Source organism: Saccopteryx bilineata, chromosome 3 (assembly GCF_036850765.1).
Source record: "Saccopteryx bilineata isolate mSacBil1 chromosome 3, mSacBil1_pri_phased_curated, whole genome shotgun sequence".
NCBI lineage: Eukaryota > Metazoa > Chordata > Mammalia > Chiroptera > Emballonuridae > Saccopteryx > Saccopteryx bilineata.
The window spans coordinates 226,167,951-226,191,973 of NC_089492.1; the positions used below are offsets into that span (position 1 = coordinate 226,167,951).

The 24,023-nt window shown below is 35.4% G+C and overlaps 1 protein-coding gene across 2 annotated transcripts in view; it reads left to right on the forward strand.

The window, feature by feature from the left end:
* Positions 1 to 24,023, forward strand: part of ERICH3 (glutamate rich 3) — a 141,511-nt gene that overhangs the window by 107,755 nt on the left and 9,733 nt on the right. For both annotated transcript variants that reach the window (XM_066268881.1, XM_066268882.1), the window contains 3 exons: positions 4,381 to 4,617; positions 13,337 to 13,786; positions 23,854 to 23,973. In XM_066268881.1, coding sequence (XP_066124978.1) covers positions 4,381 to 4,617; positions 13,337 to 13,786; positions 23,854 to 23,973 — 807 coding nt within the window. The remainder of the gene's footprint in view (positions 1 to 4,380; positions 4,618 to 13,336; positions 13,787 to 23,853; positions 23,974 to 24,023) is intronic.

A 24,023-nucleotide genomic window follows, 5' to 3' on the forward strand; every position in this document is an offset into this window, starting at 1 on the left:
CAAACTGTAGGAGAGGAGAAACTGTTTTTCCTTTACCCATTTTAGGTTTATTGGCTGGGTCCTTATAAATTAGACTGACAAAAGCAATTAACAATAGAAAAACAAGCAGGAAGGAGTTTGTTAGCATGCACATCACACATACGGGGGCGTGCTCAGAGCTGAGCAACTCAAAGGAGTGATTAGAATTTGGTTTTATATGGCATGTTAACAAGGGAACAATATATATTTTAGTGAAGTGACAAGACAAAGGAAAAGATCTTAGAGCTAGGGGCAACAAATTGTGGGAAGGCAACTATATCAGGAATTAATGATAGATAAGGTCTAGCTTTATTAAGGTTTGTTATATTGATTCCTCTGGTACATATCTGGGATTCAAAGGGTCTAGAGATGTTTCCTATGGTTAATTTCCGTACTTCATCCTAGAAAGGGAAAGGAGACACCTTCACAGATTTATGTTTTGCTTTTAAACAAATAGAAGGAGAGCTCCCCTTGTGCTATCTACTACTGAAAAGTTACCCTCAGCTCAAGATAATCCTTATGCCAAAACTGTGTGTGTTGGGGTGGTATACTCTGCTACTCTTCAATACCCAGGCTTGTCTAATTCCAAAGCCCAGACTTTCAAACATTGTCTGACCTTCTAATCTGGACAAGCTATCATATCTTTGACGTTACCTAGTTGTGAGCAATACATCCAAAGATTCAAAACTAGAGTTGCCTGAGTGTCCCTCTTGGACCCGGAAGACAAGGCCTAGATTAGAGGAGCAATACCATGGTCTGGGATGACCTGTAAAAGGGTGGGCAACAGGAAAAGGCACATCCTTGGTATCTTCCTCCTCACCTCATTTTGTTGCTGCCCATAGCTTTCAGTAATCCAGGAGAATAATCACAGAGCTGCCAGAGCACTGGAGTCTACGTTCGTTTATTACTGAAATAATGGGACTACTTTCAAAAAGATTTCACTTATAACTCTTTGACCCAGTTACCTCTCTCTCTCTCTCTGTGATTCCCTCTAATCTTTATTATTACCGTAGACTGAGAATTTAGAGATATCTATAGCAACAGCAATAGCAAAGAGATTATTAACAAATGGCATATGTTCTCATTTGTTTTAACTTTCAAGACGTGTATGTCTATTAAAGCCATGGTCAGTAGAGGCTTTTTATTTTCTTCATCTATTTTCTCTTAAACCAACATGGCCTGTGGTTTGAATAGCATACTTTATGCCTACAATACAGCTTTTCCAAGATCTATCTTCTGTGTTGGATAGTTAATGGACTTTAATTGCCCATTTTCATTTAAAAAGAAAAAAGAGGGAGAGAGAGAGAAAGAAAGAGCAGCCAGAGTCAGGCTCCAGCTTTCTGCAGAACAGTCGCTGATGGTAAGGGCAGCAGGAAGCTCGAGTGGAGGTCAGAGAGGGAGGGTTGCAGCTGGATTGATGTTGACCTCGGGTTGACTTGCTCCCTCATTAGTGAGGATGGTAAACAACAAGCTAATTAAATTCTCAGGAAGATAAGATGGGGAGAGAAAGAAATCATGAAAAGGAATCCAGAAAGCATGCCACCAGTTCATTCATATTGAAAACACATGAATAGATGACACAAAGGAGGTACACTTTGAGCTATAATACTAATACAGTGCTCTGTGGTTAATAGAAGACTAATATTTAGATGTGATAATAGTGGTGGGTAAAAATACAAAAAAAGAAAAAGAAAAACAGGGCAGTTTTAATTTTCATACTTTGGGAAAAAGCACGGAATCTCCTGCAAAATAAGATCCAGGGACTATGCTTGTGGCTTGCTACATGTGCCTTCAATTTTATGCTCTGATTCAGTAACATAACTGTAATTGTGTTCTAATTGTGGACACTTGTACATTGCTGATTTTAATCAGGTGCTTCCATTAAAGCGTAGAGAGCGCATACTGTGTGTGATTTCTCTCGTTCCACCTTCAATCACAATCATTATTACTGCTAATGCCTAATATTGATTAGGCACCTACTGGCTATGGCACTGTACAAAGCATGTTTCAGGCTTTGTGCTTTTAATTCCCAGCTTTGTGAGGCAGATTGCCTAAGTCACACAGCTAGTGAGTGTTTAAACTAAGATTTGGACATATGACTGCCTGACTTCAAAACCCTTATATTTTCCTGTTGATGGAATTCTTGCTATCTAATACTGTTGATGGAAGTACAGCGATTCACTCATGTTCTGTCTGGCTCCCTGCTATGCCATGACCAGGAGCAAAGATCTGTAAGATGATATATGTGTGTGTTTCTCCCGATGTGTGTATTTTGTGGCTAGCCTACACTCTTCCTTTTAGGAAGTTTTTCACAATCTAAAAATAGCTGTCTACTCTCCTTTGACTCCATTTCATTCATTTGACACTATTTCACATAATTAATTGAGTCCCATATAAAAATCCCTTTCAATCAAGCCCAGCAGTGTTGAAACAAACATTACTGAGGACTATGTATACAAACTACTATGTGTATAAAACCGCTTCTGTAAATACGTCTTATTTTCTCAAAAAGAGTGGAAATTCCTTGATGGTAAGGGTTGTGTTACTGTAATATTTTTTACCTTCTAATTTTATCTTATTCCACATAAAATCTTATTGATTGATGGCTAACTGGGCCAAGTGAAGATTTATCCTATTGCCTGACATGCAAATTCAAACCAAAATATTTATTTGTTTTTGCTTATTACATTTCCTGTTTCATGAAATATCAACTAAATTCTTCATCTTCTTGCTTACTTTATAATTTTGTTTTACTGATACTAATTTGCATTTTTTTTTTTTTTTTTTTTTTTTTTTTTTTTGTATTTTTCCAAAGTTAGAAGCAGGGAGGTAGTCAGACAGACTCTTGCATGTGCCCGACTGGGATCCACCCAGTATACCCCCTAGAGGGCAATGCTCTGCCCATCTGGGGAGTTGCTCCATTGCAGCTGGGGCCATTCTAGCACCTGAGGCAGAGGCCATGGATCCATCCTCAGCGCCCGGGCCAACTTTACTCCAATGGAGCCTTGGCTGCAGGAGGGGAAGAGAGAGACAGAGAGGAAGGAGAGGGGGAGGGGTGGAGAAGCAGATAGGCACTTCTCCTGTGTGCCCTGACCGGGAATCAAACCTGAGACCTCTACATGCCGGGCTGATGCTCTACCGCTGAGCCAACTGGCCAGGGTCACATTTATTCTTCATATTAAATCTCTTTCATGGAAACAATCTTGTGGTGAATTCTTTTTGCCTTTATTTGTTAAATTTTCTGATTTCACATTTCCTCTTTCGTCTTCCTCACTCATCTCTGCATAACAGAGCTATCTTCATATACACAGGGCATGCATTTCTAAATTAAGTTTCTTTCATTGGATAGGGTGGATAGCTCTCAATTAATTACCCAAGAGGCCCCACCACTGGAAAAAAGACCAGAATATCTAATAATTAAAACACACAAAGTAGGAAAACCTTTATTTTACCTGTAATTTTCATTTTAAAGATAATCATTAATTTGCTTAATTGGTTCTGCATGAAATCACTTTGCTCTCTATCCTTGGCATGTTGTCACATCAAGATCGTTAGTTTTTGGTGAAAGAAAAGGGGGAACAATTAAATATGAAAGGTGAAAATTTATAACCACAAGAGACAGCTAGAGTCTATATGATGTGACAATTTTCTTTTTCTGTTACAGATTTGTTGCACTTCTGTAGGGAATAAAGCAAATTAGTGACTGTGACAGTAATATTCTATTTTATACAGTTTTTTTACCTTTGAAATATAATTATTTCACTGATTGCAAGGATGAATAATGTGTGTGATTACAGTCTTGGCCTAGGTATAGAATCCTTGTAATGCCTTTTCTTGATGTCCATTTGGTTCTCAAAGAATGTGATTTTCAGTGTTACTTCTTAGGGCCTTTGGACTTCATTAATTAAAATTTTCCACATCAGTATTCGTTAACTTGACATCCAAATATTTTGAACATTTTTTATATGACATATGACCTCACCGGATTTCCAAGTTAACTTTCATTATTATAATCCTGTTCTCTTCATTTTTAATTTATTTCTAATTTATTGTTTTCTATCAAGTTCTTCTCTTGTCCAGTTTGGTTATTATTAGATGATGATGCCCTTTTGTAAATGAACTCATATTAAGCTTCAGGCTTGTCATCTGGAGTTTCATTTCTTTTGTGCTCTTGTGTATGGAACTGATTGCAATCTTTGATCATTCACTGTTAGTTTTCCACGTTCACTAATTGTGTGAAAAAGAAGGGAAGAAAGACCTCGAGGACAGAGGATAATTGGGTCAAAGTTCTCATTAAAGTAAAATGGGTTCAGCATCAAGGATTCTATTTTCATTTTCATAGTGGAGATTTTCTTTTCTCAGAATACGAAGAAGATTTTGAGGGAGATGAGGAGAAACAAGATGGGAAAGCTAATGAAGAAGGACAGGCTGATGATCAAATGAATGGAAAGTCAAAGTCACCCTCGGATGATGAAAAAGATAATGTAGACCCTGAAAAGGAGAGTGAAACCTCGTCACAGAAGGCACCAGATGGAGATGACCCTGTGAGGGATGAGGGTGATGAATGCTCTGAGAGTGAACTGGAAGAGGATAAACAAGGCAAGTCGTTCAGCTTATCATATGAAATAGGCTGCTTAGTGAGTCTGCATACTATTTTTCTTTTTCTTATATTTAATGAGATAATCTTTGTTAAGGGAATTTTTAGAGCATGGTTCCATAAACAGAGGGTGTCGACCATTCTTCTGTAGACATCTAAATTATGGAGTCACTCTTTAAATTCTCCTCTTTCCTTAGTTTGCTAAAATTTTTTCAGCAAGATGTCAGGTAAAACTTGTAGTGACACATTTCCAGAGAAATATGTGCCTGTTGGGGACCAAAAAGCAACAGGGTTTTTGGAGTTTAGATTTTGGGGGGACAGAGGTGTGGGGAATTGGCTATAAGCTAACAGTCTGCCTAATACCCCTACTTTTTGAAGCCTGGGCACATTTAAAATCCTACAAATAATTGTAGGCGCACTATATACAAATTTCTGAGAAATATGTTATAATAATTAAGTCAAATATAAAGTCCAAGTGTGCTTTTATGGTAATTAAATGAAATAAATATGACAAAATTAAATTTATTCTGACATTAAAAAACATTTTATGTTACATTTTTGAGCTATGCTTTTTAGAATTTGTAAAAAAGAGGGGTTAAAAATGACAAAAGTTATCTTTTTATATATGTAGATACATTCTTAGTAAGATTTAGTAAATTTGGTAGGTCCTGGAATGAATGTATTAAGTTTTTTCATTCTTGTGTTTATGAGAAACATGAGCCTGATGTGTCCTAGTGATTTCTTCAATGTTTGGGCATATATTTGAAAGGCAAACTCTTATTTCCTCATCAATACATTGAAGAATTCCTCTCTTTTTACTCTTAATTGTGTTGAGTGCAGAAAACTCTCACCATACATATCATCTTAACTTTACACCAAACAAAGGATAGAAGAAACTTGCCTCCAGTCTTTCTGGGGAACATGGGGGGTAGTGTAAACAATCCAGCACTACAGCTTAACAGCCTTTTGCAACCTAATTAGGCAAATGAAGTAGGGGTATTGGGCAGACTGTTAGCTTATAGCCAATTCCCCACACCTCTGTCCCCCCAAAATCTAAACTCCAAAAACCCTGTTGCTTTTTGGTCCCCAATAGGCACATATTTCTCTGGAATATCATAAGGCACACCTGAAAATTTTCTAGGGCACACCAGTGCACCCTGACACACACTTTAAGATCAAGATTAATAGTCAAACATTAAAATATTTTTGTATTTTTCTGAAGTAGGAAATGGGGAGGCAGTCAGAAAGACTCCCGCATGCACCCTACTGGGATCCACCTGGCATGCCCACCAGGGGGCTATGCTCTGCCCATCTGGGGCATTGCTCTGTTGCAACCAGGGCCATTCTAGCACCTGAGGCAGAGGCCATGGAACCATTCTCAGTGCCTGGGCCAACTTTGCTCCACTGGAGCCTTGGCTGTGGGAGGGGAAGAGAGAGACAGAGAGGAAGGAGAGGGGGAGGGGTGGAGAAGCAGATGGGCGCTTCTCCTGTGTGCCCTGGCAGGGAATCGAACCTGGGACTCCTGCACGCCAGGCCAATGCTCTACCACTGAACCAACTGGCCAGGGCTGTAATTTTTATTTAAGCAAGAGGGAGACAGACAGAGAGAGAGAGATGAGAAGTATCAACTCATAGTTATGGCACTTAGTTGTTCATTGATTGCTTCTCATAAGTGCTTTGACCAGGGAGTTCCAACAGAGCCACTGACCCCTTGCTCAAGCCAGCAACCATGGGGTCATGTTTATGATCCTACACTCAAGCCAGACACCCTGCGCTCAAGCTGGTAAACCCTATGCTCAAGCCAGCGACCTCTTAGTTTTGAACCTGGGTCCTTGGCATACCAGGTCAACACTCTATCCACTGAGCCACCACTGATCAATTACTTTACTGACCTGTGGTGGTGCAATGGATAGTGTCGACTTGGAATGCTGAGGTCACTGGCTGAAAACACTCAGCTTGCCTGGTCAAGGTACATTCAAAAAGCAACTACTACACAGTTAATGCTTTCTGTGCCTCTTCCTCTTCCTTTCTATCTCTCTCCTCCTTCTAAAATCAATAGATAAAAATCTTTCTTTTTTTTTAAGAAAGCAATTATTTGATTTTTTAATCACCAAAAAACACGAAGGTACTTTTATTAGTGCCATAATATGTTGCTACATTTATGCTATAGGATTTTTATTAAAAAGTTATATAGACTTTGCTGCATTACACAGTTATAAAATATGGAATATTTTATATAGACATATAATGAAAGCTATTAAAACATGTAAAATCTGGTCCAGAAACATTAAGAAATTTAAGAGCCAGTAATTAAATTGGCCAACAATTTTATTTTGTTTTTTCTATAATGTCTTTATTAAGGTATCCTTTTGGAGCTCCTTTGCATCTTTGGAATTTACATTAAAACTTTAACATTATTCTGAAGTAAAATATCATTGTTTATTACTCTTTTCTCCACCTCCAGGCTTCTTTATTTTCTCATCTGTTTATTTCAGTAAACTAATCTTATGTTATTTAAAAACATGCCTTTTAGTGTGTGGAATATCAGAATTACAGATTTCATTCAGTAAATAAGTAGCATGTATTAAAAATTATAACGGCATGATAGATTCCATGGAACACTCTATTGAAAAGCCAGACATCTTCAGCAGTGTAGGAGGCATAGTGTGCCACCAGATCCCAGACACTACCAGTACATCCCTTTTATTGACATGATTAAGAATCTTGCTCTTAGTATTTGGATGTGTTTCATTTGAACCTGCCTGCACCTGTTCCCAGAGGGCAAACAGTTGCCCAGGCTGTCACACTTGTGACAAGTTGGCCACATTTAAACTGCCTGCTAACAATTGTGTCGCCTGCCTTGATGAATGCACTGTGCTGAACAGCCTGTGAGTGATGGAGTGCAAGGGACTGAGAGCTGACTCAGAGAAGACCCTGGTTTAGCAATGATGTGTGAGACTTCCCATCGTTTAAAGGGAAGGACAGCTTCCTCTTTTCTGCATTTGTGTTGGCGACCTCAGCCACTAATTTGCCTGTTGAAAATATATTGTCATACATAAACGTTATAAAGGTTGAGGGGAAAGTGTCACGTCACTGAGAATAGACTTCCATTCTTTTATGGACAGTTTGGATGATGGTGCTTATAAGTAAAAGATAGAGACTAAGTAGCTCTATAAGAGAAAGAGGTGAGAGGGGCTTGGGAGTAGGGAGAAAGAATTTATTCCTGGAATACAAAGAAAAGAACTGAAAAAATGAAGCAAATATTTTTCTAGTTGTAAAAACAACAACAATATTTTCTTTATGCTATTTTCCAGTCTGTTGAAAAATAGGCCGTATAGAATTTTAAAACCCCAGAGTCATAATAATATTCTATTTACTTGACTCACAGAGTGCAAGAATCTCTCTCTTCATTTCCCAGGCTATGGGCTTAAGGAGATGCATGTGAGAGAAGGCTGCACTTTCTATGTGAAATGACATAAGCTATGGCACCACATTCTGGGTAACTTGCCTGCTCCTTGGGCCAGAAAAGCTTAGGGGAAGACTATAGGAGAATGTCTGGTCAAAGTCTACATGTGTGAATTTTGAATGACTAGTCAAATTTTAATCTTTCTTAATGGGAAGAATTCCTAAACTTAATATTTATATTTCAGTTATTAAAGTAGAAAAGCATGGTAGATATTTAAATGTAGCAGCCTCTTTTAGTTCACATGAAGTAGTCGTCTGTGAGGGATGTCTTTATAGTTTTGAATCTGCCTTGTACATAGAAAAGGCACTGCCCAGGCACTCAGTAAAATCTTGTGGAATGCAAGGCTAATTGGCTTGATTGATGTATAAATGTGTAAAGTCTTAGGCAGTGGCACAGTGTGACACATAATTTGATGATATTGTCAATATTTTAAGTGTTTGTTTTAATGTTTATAAAGTGCAATTAAAGGAGAATATGGAGGAACTTCTAAACTTTTTTTTTCTTTTCTTCCTGCTGTTAACTACATTTACCTGTAGAGATTTATTCTTAAACAGTAATGTATATATTTGTCTCATTGATGAATTGAGTAGTAAATGATCAATATGAGCACATATGCTCTCCCATAATGCAAATAACTAGTTACTGTTCATAGATGGAATTTCATAACTTCTATTTGTATATTCATTGAGCATATATATATTCATTTGACAATATTTACTGAGTGCAAAGCATTTGTCTGATTAGGTATTATTGTACATGAAAATGTTGACTGAACTACAGTATCTAATATAAAATATAAACCAATTTTGTGGACATAAATATAATCAAGATAAAAGTATTAGCACAACTAATAGTGTTAATATAAATTGATGTGTCATAATTAATTTGAAGAATATAGGAGAAGATTTATGCAAATTCATAGCAAATTTATGCAGATTTTGCTATGAACCCTTGGACTAAGGAATTGGAAAGACATAATTCATAGTAGAGTTCAGGAGAGAAAATTGAATTCACTGAGTTGTAATACATGGTTTGCCATTCAGGTGATTTAAATTTTTAACTGAATTTATGTATTTGAGTTTGTACACTTAAATTGAGGTGTCTGTATGGGTTTCAAGCTAGTAAACTAAAAACATAGTAATTAAAATTAGGACACCGATGAAAGAAATGGTGAATTTAAACTGTGGTAAAGCCATGATCCATGGTAGGGGTTGAGGAAATGATTGAAAACCAAGGTTAGGACATGTAACTGGTTCAAAAAGACAATCTAATTATAGTATAATAGCAACTTCTGAGAAAGCTATCCTCAGTCACTGTTAGAATGAACAAACACCTTCATGGACATGTACAGTTGATCTATTGTGCTCATGCAAAAGGAAGCAATGTTCATCTGGACTATGGAAACAGAACACTGGCCTGCCTTTTCCTCCATTGTATCTTCAATACCTAGTTCATTGCCTGGCACATAAGAAGTGCTTAATATTGAATCTATGTGAGTGGCTAGAAAGGTAAAGGACAACTAAGAGTCTCACTTATGAGGAAGGAGAGCAGAGTTTATCCTGAATTTGCTGTACAGGAGTGCTTTTAACTATGGATGTGTGTATGGTTGATGCCTTTGACCATGTGTATATCAAGTTGTGTAGACAAGGAAGAATCAACAGTGGGGATTACTGATGTGATTCTGTGTGTGTGTGTGTGTGTGTATAACTTTTGTGATTGCCCATACTGTATTAAGTTACAAATAACTAAATAACATATATTTTTATACACATAGTATCAAGGTCAGTATTATAAATAATAATGACTTAGACAACTATCTTTTGCTTTATATTTATATCTAGAATGTTTTAAGTAGACTCTGGATTCTAGAGTAGTGAAAAAGTTAAGAATGACCACCAGGAATATAAAAGGGAAGACAAACTATGCATTCCACAAGTTCTGATGTTTTGAAGACAACTATTTTTTATTTGTCATCCTTGGGTGGTAACAGTGGAAAGTTAGCTGAGAGGCAATGGTGAGTGCATGACAGTAGGTGTTCTCTCTTTGAAGGCCATTTGTCATGTGGAAGTATCTTAGTTTTATTATAGTGAGTCATTATAAAAAGTGTTTTACAGATCTCACTGCTTCATAGCTAATATATATTAGCTATTATCTAACTTCTCTTGGCCTTACATTCTAGAAGATCTAGAACACTGTAAAAAAAGAAGATGAATAACTATTTCATGATATTAAATGAGATGCTTATTGTTTACCTGATTGTTTGGTTCAAGTAGGTACATAATTAGGATAAAGGTTTACTTTTTTCTTTAATAAATGGTAATAGAAATTACTATTCAATTAAATATAAGAGACAAAAATCATAAGAAAGAAATTTATTGAGATAAAATTAATGATATAATCTTATAGAGGGAAAAACCAAAGTTGTAAAGAAGTGATTTTTTGATTTAAATTATTTTTTGTTATATAATTTATGCAATGATTTATGGTAGAATTACCCTTATTTTACAGTCAAGCCATTAGAGAAGTTAAGCAGCATAACCAAAGTCAAAGCTAATAAGTCACTGAGCCAAACCTTGAGACACCTAAGTTTGTCTTACAGAAAAACATACTCTTTTCTCAATCATACACTGTATAAAATAATGGTCATTCCAAAGAAGGAGGTTTTCAAAGTAGTTGTCAATGACATGAAAAAAGAAGACAGTGAAGGACTCAGTGGCTGACAATGTAGAGAGAGAAAAGTCAGCTTAGGACATGGAACAGGGGCCCCTAACTTGCTGACTTTGGCTAAGGGCTCAGGCAATAAGTGCAGATTATTTCTTAACTATAAAAACCAAGAACAGATTTTTTCAGCACCGATACTTGGAGGGAACACTAGAGAGAGCAATGGAATTGGGTGGGAGGCAGAGGTGATTACCAGCATGCCCCTGAGATCACTTTTTCCCTCTCAAGGCAAAAATATTTACATATGTGCCCTTAAAGTTCCTTTATATAAAATTTGATTTATTTCTAAGAGAATAAATAAAATTAGTGTTGAAAATTTCACTCTGTGGCCCTAAAGCATTTTGAGCTTTTTTGGTAGGCAGAGTCTTGCCTAAGTGTCAGTATGAAAATGAAAGTAAAGAATGAGAGTGAAACAAAATTATACAGTGAGGTTAGAGAGATATTTGAAAACTAAAATGAGTTCATGTGGGAGGTCATGTACCCTCACCACTTAGAGGCTATTCATTCTCTAAAGGATTGACTCAAAATTGAACCAGAGTGTGTTTCAGCCATTTGAAATAAAACAATAGAAGCTACTAAAGAAATATAGAGAAGCACTTATTATTTATTATGTGAACAACTCTCAGAGCCAAAGTGAGAATCATTATAACAATATTAAGATGGTAGACATTAATATTTTTGGAAGTTCAGAACAAGTATGACATTGTGCCCTAGCTAATTGTGCAATTAATGAAAACCATTGATCAAAGCTGCTAGCAAACAAAAGTTGTTTTTCATTAAAAACAAAACAAATGTGAGCTGCTTAAGAGAGGGGGAGGTCATAGTCTCTAAAGTTTCCAAACTGGTACAAATAAGAGAGAGAACAACAGTTTGTGATTGGCTATGGTCCCTACAGAGAGATAGCATATCCAGATTTCAGAAAATGGAGATCAAGAATGAGAGGCTAAAGTCTGTGATTCCTTTGAGAGTCAGTGGTGATCTGCTACCTGTCAAGATAGTTGAGAGATAAGAAGAAATGGAATTGTACTTAAGGGGTTCTGTTGCTTAACGGCTTTTCAGAGTTTGTTTTTTTACTGCTGTGTAGCATCTCTCTACTTTGTAGAATCTCAGAAATGTCTCTGAGACTATACTTCAAATGCTAAGACCAATCATGAAGAACTGTTGGGGCTCGAGGGATCAGGGGGAGAAGATACGAGTAAAGATAGGTATTTTTTCCCTTCAACTCTGCATCAGCTGCAACAGCCATCTGTGTTGCTGCTGAGCAAAAGTAAAATCAACAGAAAGAAGAGCGAGGAGCACACTGAGACGAGTAAGTAAGAGAGTTAGGCAACATGTAAGTGTAGGATACTTCATGTATAAATACGTGCTATTAAAAACAATGACAAACACAGATATACGGGTAAAAAATTCAAACCCAAGTGTGTGTTTCTCTGGTCCACAGTGCTGTATGCCATCCCATGACTTCTAGGCTGTGCATCTTCCTTACTGAGTCAATGTGTGTGTCACTTTCTCAGAAACTTTTAAACGTTTTTGGGGTAGTGATTAACAAACCACTTTTTTTTTGGCCATGGTGAGTCTCTAAATCTTAGACTGCATATCTGTAGTATCATGTAAGTGTACTGCCTAGATATCCCAGAATCTGCGTGCCCACCTCCAGCTTCTATACCCTCTTCAGTGAAGAGACATGGGTTACTGGAGCTGATTCACCTGCAGGCGCAAAGAGTCTAGAAGCGCCAAGGAATTTATGTCCTCCTAGGGTGACCTATAGCCATATCTGACTGGATCAGAGTATCAAAGCCACCTTCTTTCTCAAGGGAGGAAAAATGCTAATATAATGTAGACTTCAGAGGTCCCTGTGTGATCAGGCTGAGGTTTAAATGTTTCTTGAAATAATCCCCTTGATCGACTTTTTCCCTTCCCTGTCCTGCTTCCCCACACTTGTATGAGTTTCTCCTGGAGCATATATATCCTTCATTTATCACTTGTACATGAATCCTCATCTCAACATTTGGTTCTGGGGAACCTGAAATAATATGTGTTCTTACACACACACACACACACACACACACACACACACACACGAGCACCATCTCCAAAATTTTATTAAGTGTCTAAGGTTTATCAAATGCTTAGGTCTCACCATACCCAACTACCAAAGTATACCAGTATGGCAGGTGTTACAGAAGATAAAAATTTAAATTTTATGCACAGAAATATTGTGTTTATCCAAGATGATAATGAAATAGGGATTTTTCTGAATAAGATTGTTCAAAATATTCTATAAGAAAATGCCCTTACAAAGGTCTTCCAATAAAATGACTATCTAAAAAATAAATACAGTTGATTTTCAGTTAAAGGTGGATTCACAGATCATATTTTTTTTCTTAATTATGACAACTATATAAACTATATGGGGAAAAGGTATCAAATCTACTAACCTATATTAAAATTTTTAGTATGATTAATTAACATAATTCTTATAATTAAACTAACTTTATATAAAAATAATGATGTCACCATTTTTATTATTTGTAGACATAAAAACTGCTTCATCCTCCTCCTCCAGAAGTCACCCATATTCTAGTAGCAGTGAGGATGAATCCGTACTGGGTGACAGGGAAGCACATGCTGCAAACAGTCCAAATGCAAGTGCCAGGAGTTCATCTTCTCAGGAGTTGAATGAAAATGATGGGCCAGGAAAATCACGGCTGTCAATTGAGGATTCCTTAAAATTTGAACTTGAAGATCAAAAGACAATAAAAGCAGATGTGGAGACCAATACTCTGCTAACAGAGCAAAGCTTAGAGAAGGTTCCTGAAGAAGAAACAAAGAAAGGAACCCAAGTGATTCCAGAGGACTTATCTGAGGAATCTGGAAAACATGTTTCCAAGGAAGAAAAGAAAAATGATAGGAGTAAGCTTTGGAAAGGAAGCACTGCTAAGGTGGAGGACAAAAAGGCAGGTCCTTGTGGGGTGGAGAAAGATGGTGAGTATGGCCGTTGAGTTGGCCTGCCATTGTCCCCATGCATGGAAGCTGATTTTGGTCATTGCATCCTGACAAAGCTTGAGAAATACTATTGTGATAATGCCAGAAGAATTCAGTTTTGTCCTATTTCACTCTTTGTCTCATAATCATACATGTATTTTCAGCTTGCTGTTTTCCTTCTGTGGCATTTTTAAAATTACTTGCTGATTCTTATATAACCTGCTTCCTATATTCTGTAAATTTCTTCCTACGGTAATTCTATCTTAAGAATCAAATAAAGCACAATACGTGTCTTGAAGGCAAGGTGTGTGTGGCTTTTCAGAGGTTAATACTAGCATTGCTATTTTTCTTTAGCTATATATGCACTTATATACATCCATAGTAACATTGATAAGTGCTTACTATGTGCTAGTTCTAAACACTTACATATATTAACTCATCTAATCCTTACAACAGCTCAACAGTGCCATGAGTTAGGTTCTGTTATCGTGTGTGTGTGTGTTTGTGTGTGTGTGTGTGTTTGTGTGTGCAGATGACAAAATTATGACATAGAGGTTAAGTAAATTGCTAAAGATTATACAACTACTAAGCATTCTTAGTATTTGAATTTAGGCAGGGTGGTTCCACTTTCTAAACATGTCCTATTGTATTTATACAATAGGAAATTAGTTTTAGATAAAAATATGGTTATTTCATGGAAAACTCCCAACTTCACTTTGAGTTCTTCTCTGAATCTGAGTAACTTCTTGGTCCAGGGAGTTCCTGTGGGTGCAGGACAGTTCCATTTGACAGGGAAGAGGTAAGAGTCCCACAATAATTATGTCCTCGGACCTTAGACAAAGAAAGGTCTGATACTTTTCTCAACCTAAGGAGCACAGTTAAAAGACCAAGTTTTGTCCTGGGAATATTTGGACTGTGCCTGCTGGACACTGGCTCTCATATAGCAAACACCTTGTGCCCTATAACTCATATCTCAATCCTTTGCCTGCTCTCTCTCAGCTGTTTCTCCTGCCAACATGGTGGGCATTCTTCTTGATTCCAAGATAAAATTTGTTTTTACATTTAAATATTATTTAAATCCATCTGTGTTTTAAAAGTTATGAACACTTTTAATGTTTACATATTTTATTAGAAAGTTAAAAAGCTGTTATGAAACCACTGGGCCCTACAACTAAGAATTGAGGATTTTGAATAGTTTTTTTTCCAAGTGAGAAGAGGGGAGATAGAGAGACAGACTCCCGCATGCACCCCGACGGGAATCAACCTGGCAACTCCCCATCTGAGGCAGATCCTTTGCCATCTGGGGCCAAGCTCGCGCAACCAAGCTATTTTTAGTGCCTGAGGCAAAGGGTCCATAGAGCCATCCTCAGTGCCTGGGGCTGATGTGCTTGAACCAATCAAGCTATGACTGTGAGAGAAGAAGAGAGAGAGAGAGAAAGGGGAGAGAAAGGGTTGAGAAGCAGATGGTTGCTTCCTCTGTGTGCCCTCACCAGGAGTCAAACCTGGGACATACACACACTGGGTTAACACTCTACCATTGAGCAAACCAGCCAGGATGAATAGTTATTTTCTAATTCAACCATTATTATTAACCTTCTATTATGTACAAGGCACCAGGGTCAATAAGAAATGTGTAAGAGTGGATTCCTCTCATAAAGTGTTGAAAGGAAGGCTTAGCACACCAGCAACAGGACATAGTTCAATAGGCATATGTAAAACCAAAGAAGGTACAAATGCTATGGGATTTCAAAGGAAGAGAAGACTCATTTGGTTAAAAGAATACCTTGAAACTTTTTGTGAAAGACTTGCTAGAGGAAGTCTTTAAGGTTAAATAAGATTTTGAAGGTGGAATAGAAGAGGAAAAACATTTCAGACAGTGTAACACAGCAAAACATATAACCTTCAAATAAGTTAAAAATAACTCAAGAATGAACAGTTTGACAACCTTCAGCCCATGAGCCAAATCTCGCCTACTCCCCTTTCTTGGGCAAAAAAATCAAAAGAAGAATAAATACTACAACATGAAAATTATATTAAATTCAAATTTCAGAGTTTAAAAAAATAAGTTTTATTGGAAAAGGACCATGTTCATTCATTTACATATTTTCCATGGCAGCTTTTGCCCCACAAGGGCAAAGTTAAGTAGTCACAACAGAGACCCTCTGGCCCACAAAGCTTTAAGAATTCACTCTCTGGCCCTTTACAGAAAAGTTTGCCAACCTCTGCTCTAGGATTATAACACAAATAACCCCAACATTTTCAAAAATATTTTGACATATATGAGTTAGGATTTTTGTAAAATATATTTAAAACCCTTTTATAGCCTGACCTGTGGTGGCGCAGTGGATAAAGCATCGACTTGGAAAGCTGAGGTCACCGGTTCAAAACCTTGGGCTTACCTGATCAAGGCACATATGGGAGTTGATGCTTCCTGCTCCTCCCCCCTTCTCTCTCTCTCTCTCTCTCTCTCCTCTCTCAAATGAATAAATAAAACCTTAAAAAATAAATAAAACCCTTTTATAAAATAATTCAAATCTTTGATCTTGGATTTCATTGTTTGATTCAGGAACATATAATGTATGATCTAAAAAAAATATACAATTTGGCAAGCTGCTGGTCAAAAAAGGTAGAGATGTTAAAATTCAGTAGTCACATTAATATTATTATTATTATTTCTTTTATTTCCACTTCAATGAATTAGATTGTTTACCTGGATTTCTGTGAAGTCAGATGCACACATGTAAGCTATATTTTGGCAATGACTGAATAGCAGGAACACTGAACTAGGATTATGTCACTTGGAAGAGAGTGGGTTTTTTTTTCTGGATTTGTGAAGTGCATGTGTGTACATTTATTTTTCTCAAATACTAGGGGAAGCCTCTGTTTTTGACCTGATAACATCTATAATTTTAAAACATTTTATTTTCTTTTTATTAAGGTAGTTCAAGACTAGATTGTAAGTTTTATCACTATTTTTCTTAAGCTTTAATATATGTACTGAGTCTATCGTTTTTTTTTAATAAACAGCTTATGAAATAGCATTTAGAAAGTAGAGTAAACTAGTTTTAAAAAAAATTACCCATACATTCATCACACAAAGAATCATTTTCAATATTTGGTCAGGTTTTTTTATTTCTAAACTTAGGGTTCACAAAGTTATGTTGTCACACTTGTATACAATATACACTGTTTTTTATTCTTAAACTTATACCATGAGCATTTTTGTTTTATGTAATTATTATAAATGGTTAATGTCTGTTTATTATTACATGCTGTTGTTTTCTAATAATTTAATCATTCCCTTATTATTGAATATTTTATTTTTTTCTTATTTTTACTATTATTAATAGTATTCTAGTACCTTACTATTTAAGATAATTTCAAATTTATAATTATTTTCTGAAGCACAGTTGCAAAAAGTATAAGTTCTGAATCTAAGATTATAAAGATTTTTAAGGTTTTTGCTAAAGAAAATTTTTCTTGCAAAAGATTGGTTGAAAAATTTAAACAATAAAGAATAGATGAGAATAAAATGAAAGTTAAAGTCTTTTTTACCCAGCCTCTACTCTTTCCCAAGAGTCAGAGAAATAACAGTAGATAACAGTTTTTTTTATACATGATTCCAGAAAATTTTCTTAATATATACATATATAAATGTATTCATATTACATATACACATATATTATTTTTATATACAGAAGAAAATATGATACATTTGTTTTATAGCTTGATTTTTCCACTTAAGCCATTTCTTGGTATTTTTTTATATCAGCATACATAAATATACTTTGTTCTTATTCACTAAATGTATTAGTCTATTGTATTACCTTAGAATTTTTAACTTTGAAAATTTTCTTTAAAAAATGTTTTCCCTTCTGTGTGAAAACTGATATATTTGTTCTATGGCCCACCTTCCATAAAAGAACAAATTTTTGTGCTACAAAGGCCCAGAAGCAGATATTATAAATTACTCTGGAAAATAAGATAATAATAGGTAAAAAGAAAACAAAGGCCATAAAAAAAATTCTGAATTATGTAGAAAAATTACTGCTATCAAAAATCTAAGAATGAGCAGATTATAACAGTTGGGTGCTGAAGATTTTAAAATATACTCTAGGAAATAATGCAATAAATATGTAAATATTTGAATTAATAGAATAAAAGAAGTCATAAATATTCTCAAAGATCTTTATGTAAATAAACATTTCTACAAAAAATTTAGATAAAGTCAATGAAGTCATGTTTTCATTGTTGGTTATATTGATATTAATGCCAAGCAAAGAGATGATGCCTAGTTTTTCTTTCTAATTAAGAAAGAAAGGCTTCAGTTAAATGGCTCAGGGAGAGAGGGATAGAACCAAAGTTAAATGCTTGTAATGAAGGTCATTTAGATGACTATGCTGCAAAACACATCTTACACAAATTAGTCTAGAAGGCTAGTGAAGATTGAAATGTGTATGTGTTATTTAGATTCCTGATTATTCCCTTAGTATGAAATAAAATGGAAGCTGAGATATGTATAAAAGATTATCTCTCATATTGTTTGGTGCTGAATTAATCATTTTTCAACTAGATAGAATAAAAACTGTGATTATATTAAAAATAAGTTTATAGGCTAAAATTATATACAATTAATGGTGTTTTATTGTGTCTAAGCTAATGTAACTTAATCTGCATTGTTTTCACTTAAGATTATAGCAGTGAATAAATTAGTAAAGTACTACATTCAATGCCTTTTACCTTTCAGGTTCAAAACAGAAAGTGATATTTTCCTTCTAATTATTGTATGTCTTATTTAATTAGGCTTACTTAATTAGTCTAAAATTAGATAATTATGTAAAAATCAGGTAAACTGATATAAAAGATGAGTTGGAGGCAGTGAAATAGATAATGTAAAAGGTTATAATTGTTAGCTACTATGAGATAGTGTCTTTGGGAGTTAATTTTGTATTATAGGTCACAGTGTCATTTAATGTAATTATTTTTCTCTGTTATTTTTAATTTAAGCTGCCTAATGTATTATGATACAAGCTTTGCAATATGTTCTAAGGGTGGAACAATTCAGATGTATTAATTTATGAAGTTAATATAATTTATATGTTATAAATATAAATAAAATATGAAGAATAGAGCATTGTAATATACTGTATAATGTAAAATATATACAGAAGTAGATAATTTATACTTTTATATGTGAATCAGAAGTCATGGTGCTTGGCTAGGTAATTCAAACTTAAATAATGTTATGACTAAAGTGAAGTGCAATTTTATCATCATGCAGGCAGGATAGATTGATTGGTCCTGATAAAAGAACAGAAAAACCATGTATTATGAGTTGCAGTCTAAATGCAATTTCTGACTTGACCAGTGGTGACACAGTGGCTAGAGCATTCACCCAGTACACGAGGTACCCGGTGTGAGACACTGAGGTCCCTGGCTTGAGTACAGGCTTGCCAGTTTGGATGTGGGGTCACTTGGTTGAGCACTGGGATGACATGATTCCAAGGTCACTGGTTTGAACAAGGAATCACTGGCTTGGCTCGAGCCCTCGGTCAAGGCACGTATGAGTATCAATTAATGAACAACTAAAGTGAAGAAACTATGGGTTATGTTTCTCATCTCTCTCCCCCTAAAAATCAATTAAAAATTAAACTATAAATGCAATTTTGGTATGAAATGTGGAAGCATGTAGTTGTTTATTCCAAAAGGTTTTTTTTTTTCTGTCAATAAATATTTGTTGGATATCCACTTAATCCACACCATTCTTCATGTAAACATAACAAAATCCTTGACTCTATTAAGGTTTATATTCTTGGGGGAGAGATGCCCAACAAGTGAAAATAAACATGTAATGGAGTATGTAGGCTAGGGGGAGGGGATAGAGTGATGGTTTAAGAAAGGGGTGTTATTTTAAGGATAGCTTCTCTGATGAGGGGACATTTGAGCGGAGGCCTGAGGAAGTGCAGAAGTAAGCCACTCTTTCATCTTAAGAAAGAAGAAATGGAGGAAACAGAAAATGCAAAGACTCTACTTGGGGGGATAGTTGCTAGGTAAAGGATTCAGATAACAGGCCAATGTGATGGGAGGAGAATGAACAATCCAGAGAATGGTTGAAGAGGAAGCTCGAGGGAAGATTTTATTTTATGGAGAGGATTTTATTCTGAGATAGGAAACCATAGTAAAATTTTCAGCATAGCAATGCCGTGATCTGAAAGTTGTGAAAAGATTATTGTCACCGCTGTGTGGAGGGTAGACTTTAGCTTTCTGCAACTGTTATCTTTGAACAGCTGTGATCTTGAGTTTGTAATTAATCCTGGGTTCCTGTGGGCCATGTTTCAATGCCAAAGGCAACACAGGAACATCTTTACTGTGTAGGTGGATGATGTTAGTCATGAATTTTGTCATGGTGAGTTGTTGGGGAAGATAATTGATTGGCTACGCAAATAATGATCAAAGCACAGGGATAGTTTTTCAAGGTGACCAAGACCTTGGAATAAACTTGGATATATCTTTCTCTGCTTTTATGGCATTTTTACATTCTTAAAATTCAGGTGAAAAGTGCTTGGCTAAACTTTCTTCTGATATTGAATTACTCAAGATTCTTAGCATGTTTTAAGATGAAATCAGTTTTGTTTCAAAAGAAACAGAGGAGAGGGTATGAATTTAGAAAGCTTGCCTACTAATGTGGAAAAGCATATCCTTGCCACCACTTTCCTATTATTGAATTGTCAAATATCGAAAAAATTGATGGAAATGTGACATTGTTGCCAACACTAAGCAACATAAGGTCTCTTATCATTATTGATAAAATTGTTCATTGATGCTTCCTTTTCTGAAGAATGCATAGAAACATATCAAAAGCTTCTAAAAATATTATGCTCTTTGACCTAACAATTCCAATGCAGGAACTTATCCTAAGGGGAAAGCCCAAAATAAATATAAAATGATTGTAAGTGGTTTTAAAATAGCTTTATAATCATACATACACAAAAGAATATAACTCAGTATCCAACATCAGGCAGCTGGTTAACCTAATTTTATTAAAATCTTATTAGAACATTTTATGTGAGTATTGAAGAATTGTGTTTATTTAATAGTATGTAGAAATAGTCACAATATATTGCTATATGAATGAAATGGCATACAAAATGCTATCTATAGTAATAGCAAATTTAAAAAGACTCAGAAATCCATAAAAATGTTAACTACTAATTCTTTCTGCTTGGTGAAATTAGGATAAGTTTTATTTTATTTGTACTTTTTATCTTTTCAAGCTTAGGTATTGAATATGCACTACTTTTATATTTAGGGAAAATACTGAATATATTATTTTAAAATATGTGTTTCATAATAGAAAAGCTAACATTGTAATACAAAAATATTTTGGTATGTTACAAACATCTTAAAATACCCTATAGCTTTTGGGTGGAAAAATGCTTTTCTGGGAAATTCTCTATATGAGTCTCTTCCATTTTGCTACAAAAGCTGTGCGAACTGACAATGACCTTAGCTTTTTATGGTCATCTTTGTGGAGAGGTAAAAGAGAGGAACCTTGAGGAATAAAGTGCTAACTAGAGGGAACAGGCTGCGGTGTCACATTGCTGGCCTGGGAGTCTCAGCATGCACTGTTCTCTCTTGCTGTAGGTGAAAACAGTTTAGGTTAGACACTGGCCAAGTTCTTGCTTTTCAGGTTCAGTTTCAGAAGAATGTATGAGAAAAAAAAAATGACCAAGTGAGGCATTTTCTGGTCTCACACCTAAGAAATCCTTGATGTTTAGGTCAGGCTCTCATTCTTGCTGAGTCTGAAGCAGGCAACACCTCACTGTACAGGCTTTCATCTACTTCCAAAGTGTAACCCACCAGGGCAAGCCAGCAGATCTGGGAAAGTGGTGATTGCAGTCCTGAGACAGAGGGACTACATGCATCACTGTCAATTCTGAGTGAGTTGTCATTTTCAGATTATGCTAGTACTGTTTGGCTTCTTAGAATAATTTTTTTGCTTCAATAGCTGCAATTGTTTATTTTATTGTTTATTATTAGTGTAAACCTTATTTCTTTAAATAATTTTATTGCAGTATTAATGACATATATTATATTAATTTTAGGTGTACAATATAATGATTTAACATTTATACCATGAATCATATTTCTTTATAGTTTATGGACTACTGGGAAAAAATCTTATATGTTTTTTTTGCTCTGATAAAGTGAAGTTTTGAATAATTGCTACAAAATCAGACTTCCTCCCATTCCCTTGTCCAACAATCTTTGGGTTTTTTAATACTCAGTCAGCCAAAAAAATTTGTACTAAAAGGCCTAAAACACTGCTTATTTAAGCTCTAGTTACAGTGTTCATAGTATTAGAGTGGGGAAGATCATATTTAACTTATATATACTATGTTTATAAAGTTCCAAAAATAAAGATTGACTTTATAACAAACCCAACTATAACCTGATTTTCATAAGTTAATGTATGTCATCTCCAAACTATTATAAAAAATATTTTTATTTGACTTTTTCTTATATAAATGAGGAAAATTGATGTTCAAAAAAACTTAAAGGGAATACATTTGAATTATTGGATACATCTCTTTGCATTTCAATTTTTGTTCTCTTATGATTAATATAGGCAGGTCATTTCATTTTCCCACAAAAGCCACATAAGGTAGATATTTCACTATTTGTTTCCAAACACAGAGGAATCAGTAAGCAACTAACTTAGCATTTCATCTAGAACCAAACAAGAGACCACATTCTAGTTCTGTTTTTCTCAAAGTACCTTAAATGAATCAGAATATCTGAGAGCAAAGAAAATAAGAAAGAAGGGAAGGAATAAGAGAAGGAGAGAAGGAAGGGGGAAAATGAGGAAAGAAGAAAAGAAGGAAAGAAGAGAGGAAGAGAGGAAGGAAAAGGTATTTTAGAGATACATTCTTTCTTTTGATTTTATGTTCTTATTTAGGGCAGATCTAGATCTAGTGTTATTTAAAGGAGCATAATGGTAGATATCAGGAAATTGGGGACATGGGTTATCAGACCATAGGCAAGGGATGTAAACAAGGACATGTTGGAAACTAAAGACAAACTAAATTGATGTTTACAGTGTTGCCTAGAATCATACCACATTGGGTAATGTTATGCATAATAGCCATGCTCATCATCATCATTATCATGGCTATTGTTTATCATGGCTTAGGCACTTGCCAATAGTGAAAGGTAAGCATGATCCACATATATTACTTTATGGGTGGGCAGTAGGTTTACAGTTGTCTGTATGGAAAATAAAACAATAATTAATAATAATATAAGAATAAACTCTATGTTTCATGTACACATAACTGTAAACCTACTTTTGCCAATTTCTGTACTTAATCTTCCCCGAAATCGTTGATTAGTTACACCTCTTTTTGACAGATAAGTAATCTGAGGTTTATGTTTAAATCAAAAACTTGCCCAAGGGGCCACAGTTAGTATGGTGGATAGGACTTGAATTTAGGTCTTTGTTTTCTTGAAGTTTTGTGCTAGTAATAAGCTGCAGATAACAGGAATTTATTTCCACAACATCTTTTACTGTCAAACTTACAGAAATCATGCAATAGCTTGTTTTCTCTGTTCACATGGAGTGAGTAGTTAGGTCAAATCACTAAAACCTACTAATGGATGAAATACTCATAATCAGCTCTGGTAGTTTGAGCAATTTAAAAGAGCAGTGGTGATTGGTGTTATAAAAGCCATAACACACATTTTTAGAATGGAAAATACAACCAAACTCCTTTTCAATCATTATATTGCATGTGCTTTAGTAAATCTGTCACTGCTTCTGGCTGTTGTTATCTTTTTAATGAAAGTAATTTTTTGCATGGATTTCTTCATGATCTTCTATTGTCTTTTCTTTTTAAAAATCATAGTTTGGAAGCTGTTTGATTTTTAACAGATTTAAGAAACAAGCTCACATTTTAATTCGAATGCTTTTAAATTATACTCATTTGCTGAAACGCTGTGAAATAGCTCAGCAATGTTCCCATGGCCTGTTGTTACACCTTTTGGTATTTCATATGATCTCCAATCAGTTGGACAGATATTAGCTGAAGCCGTGGAACTGGGCTGCCACTGCCCGGATGATGCCGAGTCTGGTTTTAGCAGCACAGATGAGGGTGAGAAGCACCTGACCGAGCTGGAGACTCATACAGGTAAGGACATGTCCTTACCTAGGAAAAACCTTCAGAAATCCTCTGCCAAA